General features: G+C 43.8%; 1 protein-coding gene across 4 annotated transcripts in view; it reads right to left on the reverse strand.

Annotated features, from left to right (window-relative positions):
* The window catches only part of ARHGAP10 (Rho GTPase activating protein 10), a 349,503-nt gene that overhangs the window by 140,487 nt on the left and 193,899 nt on the right, over positions 1-15,117 (reverse strand). For all 4 annotated transcript variants that reach the window (XR_002346408.1, XM_021100659.1, XM_021100661.1 and 1 more), the window contains exon 14: positions 428-502. Coding sequence is in view for 3 of the 4 variants with exons in the window: in XM_021100659.1 (XP_020956318.1) it covers positions 428-502 (75 nt within the window). In the remaining variant the exon portion in view is untranslated. The remainder of the gene's footprint in view (positions 1-427; positions 503-15,117) is intronic.

A 15,117-nucleotide genomic window follows, 5' to 3' on the forward strand; every position in this document is an offset into this window, starting at 1 on the left:
GAATCAGACCCTTGCTGTCGAGTGACAGTTTGGGAAGCTCCACAAAAATGAGCGCATCCCAGGGGTCTTGTTCAACCAAATGTACTGTCAAGACTCTGGACGGGCAACTTGGAAGCCACGCAAATCACAGAGGCCTGGCTGCTACTTCCCCCTGAGAAGCAGGCAGGGGAAATCGTGTCCCCCTCCCCGAGCTGCGTTCTTTTTTCCCTCTGTTTCTTCGTAAGTAAAGCAGGAGTGGATCCTCCGTGCTGAGCCAACACTGAGCAACTTCTCTGAGCCAACCGTCTCTGCTCAGGGAAAACTACTCCAGGAAAAAAAGAACAGATTCCCAACTATGCTGCATGTCACTATGAGACCTTAAGTTGTAAAGTCAACAAATATAAACAAATAATGCATGGAATGGAAAATGATTAGAAAAGAGGCATACCCATCAACATACTCAGAAGTCTCTGGACCTTTGAACTCACCCCCACAACTCTGTACAATCCTTGGTCGTTTATACCTATTGGAAGAGAGAAGAAATGTTAGCAAAACACAAGACAGTCGAAAAGTTGGCAACAAAGGGGCTGCACTTAGAATCTCTGCTCACTCACATTAGCAGCATCCCGTTGCCTAGAAAAATAATGTTTGACAAAAGCAAGTGTTTACCAACTTGTTTTAGCAGCTTGGTATTCATGAGCCACAGCAGAAAAATAACCTCATAAAACAATGTTCCATGTGGACAAAATTTAAGGAGTCAATGGGAGTGAAATAAGTCGGTTCAGTAGTTCTCACATACGCCAGTGCAGTCTGTAAAAATGCACTGTAACTCTCGTTGTTTTTGTTGTTTGCTTTTACTGTTTACTTATTCTTGAGAGTTTTTTTTGGTTTTTTTTGTTTTTTTTTTTTTTGCAAAGTTTTAGCCTTTTAAAAACAATATGGTGTTGATTGGTACATTGAAAGAAAACGTTGTTTGGACAATTCTTGAAGACCGTGAAAATCACGCACTCAAAAAAGTAAGGCAAAACTTGTTTCTTTGTTTGTTTGTTTTGTTTTGTTTGCTTTTTAGGGCCACACCCGTGGCATATGGAGGTTCCCAGGCTAGGGGTCCAACCAGAGCTATACCTGCTGGCCTATAACCACAGCCACAGCAATGCCAGATCTGAGTTGCATCTGCGACCACAGATCACAGCAACTCAGGATTCCTAACCCACTGGGCTAGGCCAGGGATTGAACCTGTGTCCTCATGGATACTAGTCTGGTTCACTTCTGCTGAGCCACAATGGGAACTCCCCAGAGAATTTTTTTCTTTTCAACATTCTTCTATTTAATAAATCTAAAAAGTGTGGTCTCACTGTCAGAAGTCAAAAGAGCAAGTCATATTCTGCAAACAAACATGCCTCTATGAGAAGTGCCTGACGTACATAGGGAAGTAAAATGAGAATGTGACTTCAGCAATAATCATCGCTCTGGGCTGGTAATTACTATCAGGTAATTGATCAAGTTCAAATTCATCAACCTGAGAGGAGAGTTAATTGTTAATGCATAATGAAAGGTGCAACGGGAAATTAATGCTACTCAACTCCGTTTTTACCTTTTTAAAATGAAATTTAAATAATCCTTGTACAAAAGCAGCTTGGAAACAGCACATAGAGCTTAGACACTCAAATCGCGTACAATTTTCTGTTTCTTGTTACATGGTCCTTAAAAGCTCTGGACTAAGGAATCAGAACAAGCTTTAGATTGAGGAACACACATATCATACAAAAGACATCATCTAAATATATTTGAAGAATACAATCAATGTGCAGAGTCCGAGGAGTCACAGAACCTCTCCAACTTCTCTTCCACATTTCCCTCTTTCAGCGAAAGGGGTCGTGATTTCTCATCACCAAGTCTCAGACTTTTGGAATCATTTCTTGTCATTTCCCGAGCTCAACAGCTCAATATCTGCATTTTCTTCACATTCTGAACAACCTCTTCTTCCACACAGCCCTGAATTGTATACCTGCACATCGGGCAACCCTACAGGGACACACAACCATGATTCACTCTGGACATCATCTTTTTTTAATTTTCAGGCCACTTTCATTATGCCAGGTCTCTTCCATCTGCATTTTACAGCAAGTCATCAGCTCGAGCCCGGATTCCTCAGCTGAAGCAGCATGTCAGGCATAAACACATAACTCTCCATAATGGGCCCCACCGCAAACACCCACATCGTCGCAGAGTATTTGTCGTAAATTAGAGCAGACCGCTGACTCTCAGCCACAACTGACCAAATGCATCCCTTCCTTGGGCACAAGGGTCCTCAGATGGGAAAGTTCTTCCACTTCTCTTCATTAATTACTCATCTACCAAATCTTTTTTTTTTTTTTTGTCTTTTTGCCATTTCTTGGGCCACTCCCACGGCATACGGAGGTTCCCAGGCTAGGGGTCCAATCGGAGCTGTAACCACTGGCCTACGCCAGAGCCACAGCAACGCAGGATCCGAGCCACGTCTGCAACCTACACCACAGCTCATGGCAACGCCGGGATCGTCAACCCACTGAGCAAGGGCAGGGACCGAACCCGCAACCTCATGGTTCCTAGTCGGATTCGTTAACCACTGCGCCACGACGGGAACTCCCAAACCTTTACTCAACAAATACGTGGCAGGTGCTATTCCTGCTGCCCAAGATTCAACAGCAAGCAAAGTGCAGTTCCATTCAGACCTTCAAACCAGAGAAAAACCTCACCTTTTCTGCCACTACCCCACAGTGGTATTTCCTTTTGTGAAAATTTTATCCATTTTTGAACTTAGATATTCTTATTTTACTGTTTTTTCCTGTTAAATTATAATTGACTTACAATGTTAATTTCAAGTATATAGCAAAATTATACATATATTACCTATGTATTCTTTTTCAGATTATTTTCCATTACAGGTTATCACAGGATATCAAGTACAGTTTCCTGTGCCATACAGTAGGTCCTTGTTAATTATCTATTTTATATATAGTAGTGTGTATATGTTAATCCCAAATCCCCAATTTCTCCCTCCCCTCTACCTTTCCCCTTTGGTAGCTTTAAGCTTATTTTCTATGTTTGTGAGTCTACTTCTGTTTGGTGAATAAGTTCCTCTGTATCACTTTTTCAGATTCCACATGAATATTCTATGATATTTGTCCTTCTGTCTGACTTACTTCACTTAATATGACAATCTGTAGTTGCATCCTTGTTGCTGCAAATGGCATTACTCTTTTTTATGGCTGAGTCATATTCCATTGCATACATGTACCACATCTTCTTTATCTATTCCTGTCAACAGACATGTAGGTTGTTTCCACGTCTTGGCTATCGTGAATAGCGCTGCTATGAACCCAAAGGTGCATGTACTTTTTCGGATTAAAGTTTTCTTCAGATATATGCCCAGGAGTGGGACTGCTGAATCATATGGTAACTCTATTTTCAGATTTTTAAGGAACCTTCATTCTGTTCTGCACAGTGGCTGCACCATCTGACCTTCCCACCAACAGTGTAGGAAGGTTCCCCTAGCTCTACACCCTCTGTTATTTCCTTTTTCTGAATGTGATTCATAATTAATTCATTTTAACACTTGATTACATTTTAAAACAAGCCCACAATCTCTTATTCACACTTCCCAAAATCAGAAATCTGAATGCCTGACCTGACATCAGGTTATTTCCAGTCTGGATTTTTGCCCACTCAGAACGAATATTCACATGTCACTTTGCTAAAAGTAGTTTCTACACCAAATCCATCTGGAGATGTTATATGCTCCTAAACGTATGTCCCATAATGCCTTTTCCAAACACAACCACCTCAGAATTTTCAGATCAAAGATTGTTGACCTGTGTTCTTCCTTCCCTTCCCAAATAAAAAAAAAAAAAAAGAGAGAGAGAGAGATTAGCTGGAAAGATACTAGGTTAACCTTAGTTTGGGGGGGTTTTGGGGGGTTTTATTTTTAATAGCTTTCACCATGCCTCGCATAGAATAGTTGAGTTTAGAACAGGTATAGCTAGGTTGACTGGACATGAAATTAATTTAGAATGACAGCTATAGAGTGGACAGGGGCCAAAATGGCTATTACACTTAGGAATTAAAAATTTTAAACAGCCACAGTATTAAAACTTTTTCAGAAAACCAAAGCCCACTGACAGGTATAATTGCTATAATACTTTCTAACTTTTAACAAAAATTGGTCCAAGCGTTTATAGACCCAGAAGTTTTTGTTTGTTTCATTTCCTTTTAATAAATGAGATGGGTTCTGATCAGTAGTAAAAAACAAGGTACGCATTCTCTGGTCCACTGATGAGCAGCTGATGACAGCTGTCCCTGCGCAAGGTGGCTGAGGGGAAAGCACACACGTCTTCCTTCTCACCACCTGCCTCCTCCAATCTCACACAGCGCTGTCACCCTGCACTGCCCACATCTTCCTTGAGGAGAGGGGCTGGAAGTAGGAGTGAGTCAGTTTTCATCATCATCTCTGTCTCACTGTTTCCTGCTCAGAACCCAGATGATGCCACCTGAGCCAGAATGGGTCCACCAGCGGCCACCCAGAGGCCCTCCTGGGTGGGCTGTGCATCAAAGAAGAAAATAAGATGCTCTGTGACAATAAAAGAATGCAAGGCAAGAGGAAAAAACGTTTTTTAAAGGATTGATAAATTCTGTTAAACAACAGAGATGGACACAAAGGCTAGAGGTGCTAAAGTGCCAAGTACATGGGGTGACGGAAGAAGGGAAGAGAAAGTGGCACTTAGCATCCATGAAGCAGAAGAGGGGAGACAGGTAACTGAAACCTGCACACAGGAAAGGTAAACAGGGAGGAGAAGAATATAAAATGAAAGGAAGGACAAGTTGGGAAGAAATAAGACAGCGGGCTAGAATTATATCACATTTGATTTCCTAATAATTTCACAAAATGCACTGAGTACTTACTCTATTTTGGGCACTGAGGTAGAATAAAGTGGAGACATAGGGTAAAATTAAAAAGAGAATTAAAATGAAAAGAGATAGCAACTTGGGACCACCCCAGCCATAAAGCCTGTTCTTTAGAAAAGAACATTTTTTTGCTTCAAGAGCAGACTCTGGTATACATTTAACAAATAAACTCAATAAATTAATAAATAAACTGGATACATGATTGATAACTTGATGATTGGTTAGTAAAGAGAAGTGGAAAGAAAATAGAAAGGTTTACTTCTAACTGGAGAAAACAGACATGACAGTAGAAAGGCATTAAAAAAATGTGGAACATCACCACTTTTGATGGTAACAGGTACAAAATTAATGAAAAGGACTTTCCAGGTGGCTGACTCCACAGAAACAAATGATCAGACTCCATGATCCGATTTCAGAGTCTAAAAATGAACAGTCCCTCAGTTCTCATCTAGTGACCAGTAGAGAGCTTGGATGAACTGAGGCACCTGTCAATATTTGCAGAGGGAAGGAACCGTCTATTGGCATTTGTGCATGTTGACAACAGGGGTGAAAGGTCATTAACATCCACGTTCACATTCACAGGATTTACACTAAAAGCCTGCAACGTGTCACATAATGAGGTTTATGTGCATATACGTGCAGGGACAGGCATAAATACAAATACACTTTTATTTAGCTCACTGGCATTGCAAAGACAAATTCCCCTGTGGGCTACATAATGAACAAAAAAAACTTTCATGAACGTAGGAGTTCCCATTGTGGTGTGGCAGTAAAGAACCTGACTAGTATCCATGAGCATGCAGGTTCGATCCCTGGCCCCACTCAGTGGGTTAAGGATCCAGCATTGCCGTGAGCTGTGGTGTATGTAGGTCACAGATGCGGCTCAGATCCCATGTTGCTGTGGCTGTGGCAGAGGCTAGCAGCTGCAGCTCCAATTCAACCCCTAGCCTGGGAACTTCCATATGCCTCGGGTGCAGCCCTAAAAAAAAACCTCTTAATTTGAAAAGATACATGCACGCCTATGTTCAGAGCAGAACTATTCACAATAGCTAAGACATGGAAGCAACCCAAATATCCAACAGAGGACTGGATAAAGAAGATATGGTACCGGAGTTCCCGTCGTGGCGCAGTGGTTAACGAATCCGAGTAGGAACCATGAGGTTGCGGGTTCGGTCCCTGCCCTTGCTCAGTGGGTAAACGATCCGGTGTTGCCGTGAGCTGTGGTGTAGGTTGCAGACACGGCTCGGATCCCGCGTTGCTGTGGCTCTGGCGTAGGCTGGTGGCTACAGCTCCGATTCAGCCCCTAGCCTGGGAACCTCCATATGCCACGGGAGCGGCCCAAGAAATAGCAACAACAAAAAGACAAAAGACAAAAAAAAAAAAAAAAAGAAGATATGGTACCCATACACAGTGGAATATTACTCAGTCATTAAAAACAAAATGAAATAATGCCATTAACAGCAACCTGGATGGTTCTAGAGTTTATCATTCTTAGTGAAGTATATAAGTACAGAGAAAGACAAATATATGATATCACTTCTATGTGTAATCTTAAAAAATGGTACAAATGAACTCATTTACAAAAGAGAGGTAGAGTCATAGACATAGACAACTAACTTATTGTTTGCACTTGTGCATGTCAACAACAGGGGTGAAAGATCATTAATGTCCATGTTCACATTATCCCGGGGAGAAGGGGGGGTAAATTAGGGTTTCAGGATTGACAGATAACATATCACTGTGTTATAAAATAGATACACGACAAGGATCTACCATAGAGCACAGGGAACTATATTCAACATCTTTTAACAATCTATAATGGAAAAGAATCTCAAAAAGAATATGTATATATTCATATACTCTATATACATGTGCATTATATATATTATACATGTATATACATAAAACAACCATTTTGCTGTAATACAACACTGTAAATTAACTAGACTTCAATTCTGAAAAAAAGAATGATATGCTATAAACATCACTTAAAGGAAAACAATGAAGAGGCTCATGAATACTGTTTCAGGTAATAGGGAAATTACAAAAACTTGGTCATGTGTTCCTTGCATACATTTATAGCTAATCCTCAATAAGCACAAATGTTTACTGTCTGTTAAGTATACTAAACACCTTCTAGGCTATCCATCTCACTAAGTTACATAAAAATAAACAGGTTCATACACAAAGACACCCTTCCAAGATACAGGGCAATTCACAGTATTTAAAGGTTATGCCAAATCACATGTTTATATTAAATTAGTTTTCAATATAAGCAAATAGAACTAAGAATGATTCACTCTTCCATCAAAGGGACACACCAACCAATATCGTAAGTTTAAGATCACGTATGTATAAAACTGCAGAATTTTAAAGCTTGAAAAGAAGACTGCATTACTTTTAACACCTAACATATTAATCCTGCAAAAAGCAGGGTAGGAGACCATTTCTTAGTACTGGGACGGTTTGAAGATTAACTATAGCTGCACAAAGATGAGAAGCTCAAAATGATACTAACATTTTAACCTTTCTAGATCTTAGTCCCCTCATTTGAAAAAAAAAATTGGAAACACAAATTTGTTTAGGCTGTAAGATATAAATTATAACAAATTAAGGTTACTGATATCCTAGAGCTTCCAACTCTCCCAGTTGCCAGATCAGGCAAGTTACTCAATCTCTTTGGCTCAACTTCTTTATCTGAAAAACGAGGTCAATAATAGAATAGGGTTACTCATGAAAATTAAAGGACATAATGTTTATTAAGCATCTGCATGAGCCTTCCATAAGTACTCATGAAGATCTTTTTAACTATACATAAATTCCAAAGTTAATATCAGAAAATCTTGGGAAAATACATATAAAAGTCACCAGGACCAAGGCATGGAGCCTACAGCCCACTTTCATAAAATAAAGCCTATATTGGGAAGAGAATCAAAGTTTATTTCGTATGAATGATTCGTGGAAAATATAAAATCCCTGTTCACCAATAACTTTTGGAATTTCTCCCCTGGATGATAACTCTTTGGGCGGCAGAGAGCAAAGCATTACAGACAGCTACTCTCTGCCAGGAAGCGGTCTGTGTTCTCCTTTCCTATGAAGCCCTGTTTCCACTTTCACGTCAGCCTTCGCGTCCTCTTCATTCACAGGCTCCATTTCTGGGCTATGGTGAAGAGCCTCCCCCCTACCAGCAGGCACTGTGAAGTGAGGTCTCCCAATTTCATTCTGGGGTCCTTTTCACACCCAGACCAACCAAAGGCTGAGCTCAGAAACCTGCCAGCTTGGCAGTCCCAAGGTGGGCCATCACAGGCACTTCTGTTACTGCTTCCCAGCCCAGCAGAAATGGGAAAGTCCCAAAAAAAAGCACAAGGCAAACATCCAATTCCAGGTCCAAGCCCATTTCTTTGGAAGCACTGATAACTTTTGGACTCTTCAGGCACATTGAGGCCTAACCTGAAGTCTCATCCTCTCACATCCAAGACTCAAATATAAAGGGCATTTGGCTTACTAAGAGCTACCTCTGTGTGAGGGCCAGAATGGACTGCAGTGTTCTCCTGGTGCTCATCTCCGGTTTCTAGTCAGCACAGAAGAACCTTTTCTTAATTTGGTCTTTTTAGGGATGCACCCACGGCAAATGAAGGTTCCCAGGCTCGGAGTTGGATCAGAGCTATAGCCAGCCCACGCTACAGCCACAGCAATGCAGAAACTGAGTCTGTGACCTACAGCACAGCTCATGGCAGTGCTGGATCCTTAATCCACTGAGCAGGGCCAGGGATCAAACCCACCTCCTCATGGATACTAGTCAGATTACTAGTATCGGTGTACCACTGAGCCACAACAGGAACTCCAGAAGAGAGCATTTTTGCTTCAGACCAGACAAATCCCTAGACTTTTTGCTCTTGCTTGTCACCCACCCAAGCCAGCGGGCAGGATGCTCAGGGATGGGCAGGAGGAAGCACCAGGATAACAGGGAGTTTCCCGCTTCATTAGAAACGCTGGGGATCCCAAGTTCAGCCCAGAGATCAGATGTCTAGCTGTCCTAGGATCTAACAGATCCAGCTACCACTCACTGAGTGAGTCTTCCCTCATAGGGTGACCAGCTTCTGGGTCTTCTGGCAGAGTTCAGCTCCCAAGTCACCACTAGGGTGCGCTGTCAACTAACTTCCTCCTGGTGGTTTACTTCTACCCCCCACCCAGCCCCCAAGGATAACGGCAGAGTTGGGGACCAGGGTTTGATTCCCAGCTCTGCCACTTTCTACTTGTCTTGTCACAGGCACTTGAGCCTCATCAAGAAGCTATATCTCCTCGACTACCTGAGTTCTATAAGGACTGGGTGAACATGAGTCCATGAAATACTTGTAAAACATAAAAAGCTGTTTACTAGGATTCTAAACACTGTCTGCCGCAGGCTCTGCACTGACATTACGAGACTTTCCCAGGCAAGGCAGAGGTTCTCAGCCAAGGCGACACGTCTTTCTTGGGCTGATAGGGCTGAGGTCCATGATGAAGTCAGTCTGGAAAGCCGGCAGTGTAACTTCGGCAAGGCTCCCTCCCAAATTTAGATGAGCACTTCAGAGAGAGATTCTTCAATCTCCCCTCCCCACTCCCCTTTCCTGTTGTCTACAGTTTCAAACCTCCTCTGTTCTGGAAAGCTGTCTCCTCTTTATCCTTCTGTTCATCTCCGACATCTTCGGAAGCTCACCCTGGAGAGCAGCCGTCCCCGCACCTTCACTGTGGTTAAGGGCACCAGCACTCCAAAGAGTCGGTCTTGGGTCTGAGGTGCAATCTGCTGCCTTCTAGCTCCGAGACGTACTCAGGTCAAAGGATGGCTCTTCACGTCCGCTGATTGTGCAGCGTGCAGAAAGACCACTGTCTCATGGGGCTCTCGTGAGCATGACACCTAAGAAGTGCAACCTGCACAACCTCATTGTTCTCTAGTTTCTTGGCTTCGTGACTCCCATCGGCTGCCTCTTGGTCTTCCTCCTCCCTGAACCATCCCGAGCATCTTACATGTGACTTCTTTGTCCCTGGAACCGTCCCTTGCAGACTTCTTTACCCTACACTCTCTAGAGGCTCATCCTACCCCTTTGACTGTTGTGTGTCTCCTTCCCTCTTCTCATCCTCCTCTCATCCTCCAAATGCAGAGATCCCCAAAGAGTCTGCCCTTTGCCCCGATATTTTCTTACCTCATCCTCCCCTTCTTTCACTCCAAACTTCACCTCTGAAAATGATGCCCATCACCCTCTCTGGTTGCCTTCATTCCATTTCTCACAGAAATGCCACAGGAACCTTGAATTTGGGCTCTCCAAAACCAATCCATAGTCCACCCAAACCTACCGCTTTCTTGCATTCTCTGTCTTGGCGAAAGATGTCTTCCTCTGCCTTGGCTGCAAACTTAGCATCAGTGTTTTTTTTAATTTTTCCCTTTTGTTTACCTCCTACAAGCAACAGGTCACCAGCTTCTATTTTTCTGCCAAGTCTCTCTTCCTATCCATCCTTTCCTTCCATTGCCAATGCTCTTAGTTAGGCCTCCATCGTCTCTTACCTGAATTATTTCTAAAATCCAAGCCAGCTGTCTTTCCCTCTGTGCCTGTCCCCCGTCAACTCTACTTCCTGTCCAAGATCCAGACACACCCCTGCTCAAGTCACCATCTCATCGGGGTCTACAGAACTGGGGCAATGATCCAGCACAGCCTTGGGGTCTGCCACACTCTGGCCTCAACTGCTCCCCGAGCATCTTCTCACGTCACATCCACCCACTCACCTCCGCCAGCAACACCCCAGGGTGGGTGAACGCCGTCTGTCCCAGCATCTCCTTCGGGAGCAAAGAACAGGTTTGCTTGCAGCCTTGGAAAAGAGAGTTAGCATCCGTCCAGAGCAAACGGCAGGCAGGCTTGCCAGTCATTCCAAAGGAGTCACGTTTCCTAAATTCAGAATTATTCTCCTTTAACACAACCCACTGTGTGTGGAGAGCCAATGACTGACCCTCTCTGCTGTCAAATTGGGACCTGAGGCTCAGGGTACCAAGAGAAAATGTAACCTTTGGGCCACTGAGAGTAATGAACTGTCCCTCATCTCTGATGCAGGCATCTTCTTCCATCCAGATTCCACGAAACTATGCAGGATACCCTGTTCACAGGAAAGTAACGTAAAATCTCAGAGCCCACACTGTCTTGAAACTAGACTAATGCTAATATTTAAGAATAGGAACCATATCTCCGCCTGTTTTGCCCCTGGCATCTTTCCTTTCAGAAACACCGAACATGTTGAGTCAAGTCCATCTAACACAAGCACGCCCAGGAAAAGAAAGCTGGGATGGATGGGCTGCTAAGTGAGAGTACATTTCATTTTCAAACGCATCACTTGTGAGGCTCCAATTTAAGTAGTTACAAATTTCTACTTACATAAATTAGAACAGAGACTCTGACTCGAGGCAAGAGCTGGTGGTTGCTTTTGGCAGGACACCTTTCCATCCCTGCTCGACAGAGGTCAAAAGGCTAGAAAAGGTCTGCTGCTGTCTCATTGCTGCCACCTGCCTCCCACTCAGAGCAGCTGTGGCTTTAGGGACAAATCAAGGTTAGGCAAAGGCAACCCAGGACAATCTCTCTTTCCCTCTCCTTCCCATACCCCTCCCTTCTTGGTCTCTTCCTCCCTCCCTCCCCCTCTCCCTTTCCCTCTCTCTCAAGCTTGAGATAATGTACAGCCATCGTCTTCTTCCTGAGTCCCTTTTCTTCCTTGCACTCTGGCCATTTAACTGCACTCTGGCCACAAAGCACTGAGGAACAGAAGGTTGAAAGTTAAGCCAGTGAATTTCACCACTTGTTACAAGAGCCACAGAAAATTATTTCACCCAAGTGAATTTGGATGATTTCTTTCCCTGTAACAAATTACTATCAAAAAACCAAAGGTCCTTAAGACTCCCAGAGCCTTGCATCAATAATGGGACAACTTAATTATGACTGGCCTCAATTCGCAGATTTATTTCTAAAAAAGCAACTCACATGGAGCACTGCACACACACCAATGCCCCAAGAATCCTCGTTTGACTCTCACAAAGAAAAAGATGCTACCGTTGTCCCCTGTTACACATGATAAAATCAAGACAGAGAAGCGGCCTAACTCATTTGCATGGGTGCAGAGCTGCTAATCAAAGCTGACTTCTGAGTTCCTGTTCACCAGTGTGATAATAGGAGTGGCGACTGAGCCTTACAGTAAAATGCCTGCAGACCCCATCCACCTCGCACACCTACTTGGGAGAGAGATGGTTTCAGCATTTGCCCCTATTAATTTTCCCCCACCGTTCACGTAGAAGTTAAGAGCTCTGGATGCTTACTTGTTTTTAAAACAAATACGATGACTATTTATAACTGAGAAAAGGAATCATCAGTCCAACCGGCCTGGAGTTAGCGTTTCAGCTTCGCATTTGCATTTCTGCAGACACCACAAGACTCTTCAGCTTCCTCCCACAGACGACTGTCCTCAGCAGCCACCCACAGGCATCTCACACCCATTCTGATTAAAAAAGAGACAGTGAGCGAGAAACTCTAGTTTACTTGCTGTACATTTTCCGGGGACAGCTGTTCTTTATTTTCTTCATCTTGCACGCAATTTGCCCTTGGCAGGTTAAGATTACCATGCAGTCGTGGTAAAATATGTTGCAAGGTCACTGTGGGCAGCTTCCCTTCCACAAGGATTAACACTGGAACTATACGCTATCATCTTCTCCCAGGTCCATCTTGAGACCCCATACAATTCTGGAAGCAGGAAAAACCCTCAAGCCAACTTCAGGAAGATGTTCTGAAAATGTAAAACTTTGCTTTTCAAAGAAAGAGGAATTCACATCCACACACCACAATCCAAAGACTGTCACATCTTAGACGTGGCTTCCTACTTCTCTCCCATGAATTCACAGCTTGTTACAAAGCTGAATTTGATAACTGACAGCTTGCCTAGACCGACGTTTTAATGCCATGCTCTAGAAATTAAAGTGAATATTCAAATTATCCACATATGGAAGATTTTTCGAAGAGACACTTCATAAACAAAAGTGGCATATGAATGTAGTTTTAGATCATGAGGACTATTTAAAAAAATAGCAAGTATAAGAAGTTTCTAAACAGAAGAGTCTTGCTTTGTTTTTGCATCTTTGACAATGCACACACCTGAAAAATCTGGTGTCATCCAGTCCCCAAAAAAGATAAGGTACTGGGCATGGAGGGGGCAGTTCCTCAGGTTATTTACTTAAGGAAGTTATTCTCCAAGCTCTGAAACCTTAAGGTTTTTTGTTTTGTTTTGTTTCATTTTTGACAGCCACGTGGCATCTGGAGGTCCTGGGCTCAGGATCAGATCTGAGCCGCAGTTGCGAGATAAGCTGCTGCTGCAGCAACACCAGATCCTTAACCTACTGTGCCCAGCCAGGGATCGAACCCAAGATGCCGCTGATCCCATTGTGCCCCAGTGGAAACTCCTGGATTTTTTTCACATGTAACATAATACGTCTTTCTATCTATGTCTAAAATACTACTTGTAATTCAGAAAGATGCTGACGAATTCATAAAGGAGGGCAAATCTGGAGTTCCTGTCGTGGCCCAGTCGTTAACAAACCTGACTAGCATCCATGAGGATGGAGGTTCTATCCCTGGCCTTGCACAGTGGGTTAGGGATCTGGTGTTGCCGTGAGCTGTGGTGTAGGTCACAGATGTGGCAAGGATTCAGCGTTGCTGTGGCTGTGATATAGGCCGGCAGCTGCAGCTCCAATTCAACCCCTAGCCTGGGAATCTCCATATGCCATAGGTGCGGCCCTAAGAAGATTAAAAAAAAAAAAAAAAGAGAGGGCAAACCAATACTATATGTTATTTGAAAGTACTAAGTCCAACCACAAAGAGAAGAATACGTTTTTCCACTAATCTTCCAACAACTTTACAAATTGTTGGAACACAGAATAGCACCAATGTGGCATTTTAGCCAAATCTCTGAACACTCAAGCAAAAAAATTGCTTATGAGCGCTTCCTCTGTGTATAAGACATTGTACAAGGTGTGACACAGATCACAACAGTGGCTTGGATCTGATCCCTAACCTGGGAATTTGATATGACTTTGGGGCAAAAAAAAAAAAAACATTTAATGAGTAGTTAAATCTGCTCTACACAAAAACTGGCTCTTTACCTCCACACACATGGGTGGGAGCAGACAGCGTGTATGAACTTCCTAGTTACGAGCTTCTAGAAATGAAGGATCTGAAAGTGACCAAATGAAAACTTCCCCAAAGGCCTCTCTTGTTGCCTGACAACCCCTTCTCAACCACAGAAAGACTCATCTTCTACAGAGTCATCCAGATGCCTCCTTCCTTCCCCCCGCCCCCACCCCGGTCTGTCCCCTCCAGCCCCTCTCCTAATCTCTCTCAAGGGTTCTCAGGCCCCAGAGGCAGCACATTCTTCCCAACGCCTCCGCTTCAACACCCACTCTTTTTCTCGTCCAAAGCCTTCCTTTCCAACACCCCACACAGGTGCCCAGGACAAGTGCCCTCGTCCTTCAGAGGGCGGCCCACGGCCTGGATCCTCAGGGAAACCCTGAGTCGGTGGTGTTTCTGAGGCCCAGGAGGGGCAAAGAAGACCAAACCCACCCACCATCACCTTCCAGAGGTGCAGGCGGCTGCAAGGGCAGACCCCCCAGGTGAAGGCGCCGCATGAGGGTGGCTGCACAGACAGTAGTGGAGAAGAGGTGAAAAATGGCTTGAGAATCATGGTGTCTTTTCCCACAAAGGCAGCAACTACCACAGGCCACCAGAAACTGGCTATCAGGGGGATAGTAGGCGGGGGCACCAGTGAACATGTCTGAACTTGTCGTGGATTCACCTGCAAAGCCTCTAAGTTAGAATGTCCTTGATTTCTGAGACAATGGACTTGGCCGCTTTTTGAGCCATCTCGTGATTTCTTCTCTCAACCTCGATTTTTAGGACAGAGGTTCCATCCTGCATCAATCACAATCTGTCTCATGATCCCAAACGATATGCAGATCCAGGACCAAGAGCCCTCCTAAACTCTGCTTTCTTAGGAAAGCATCTTCTATCCTCTAAAAAGCAGATGAGAAAATTCCTGTCTCCACTTTACTTTTTTTTTTTTAAGGGATGTTCCCAGGCCAGGGACTGAATCTGAGCCACAGCTGTGACCTATACCACAGCTGCAGCAATGCTGGAT

This window comes from Sus scrofa, chromosome 8 (genome assembly GCF_000003025.6).
Source record: "Sus scrofa isolate TJ Tabasco breed Duroc chromosome 8, Sscrofa11.1, whole genome shotgun sequence".
NCBI lineage: Eukaryota > Metazoa > Chordata > Mammalia > Artiodactyla > Suidae > Sus > Sus scrofa.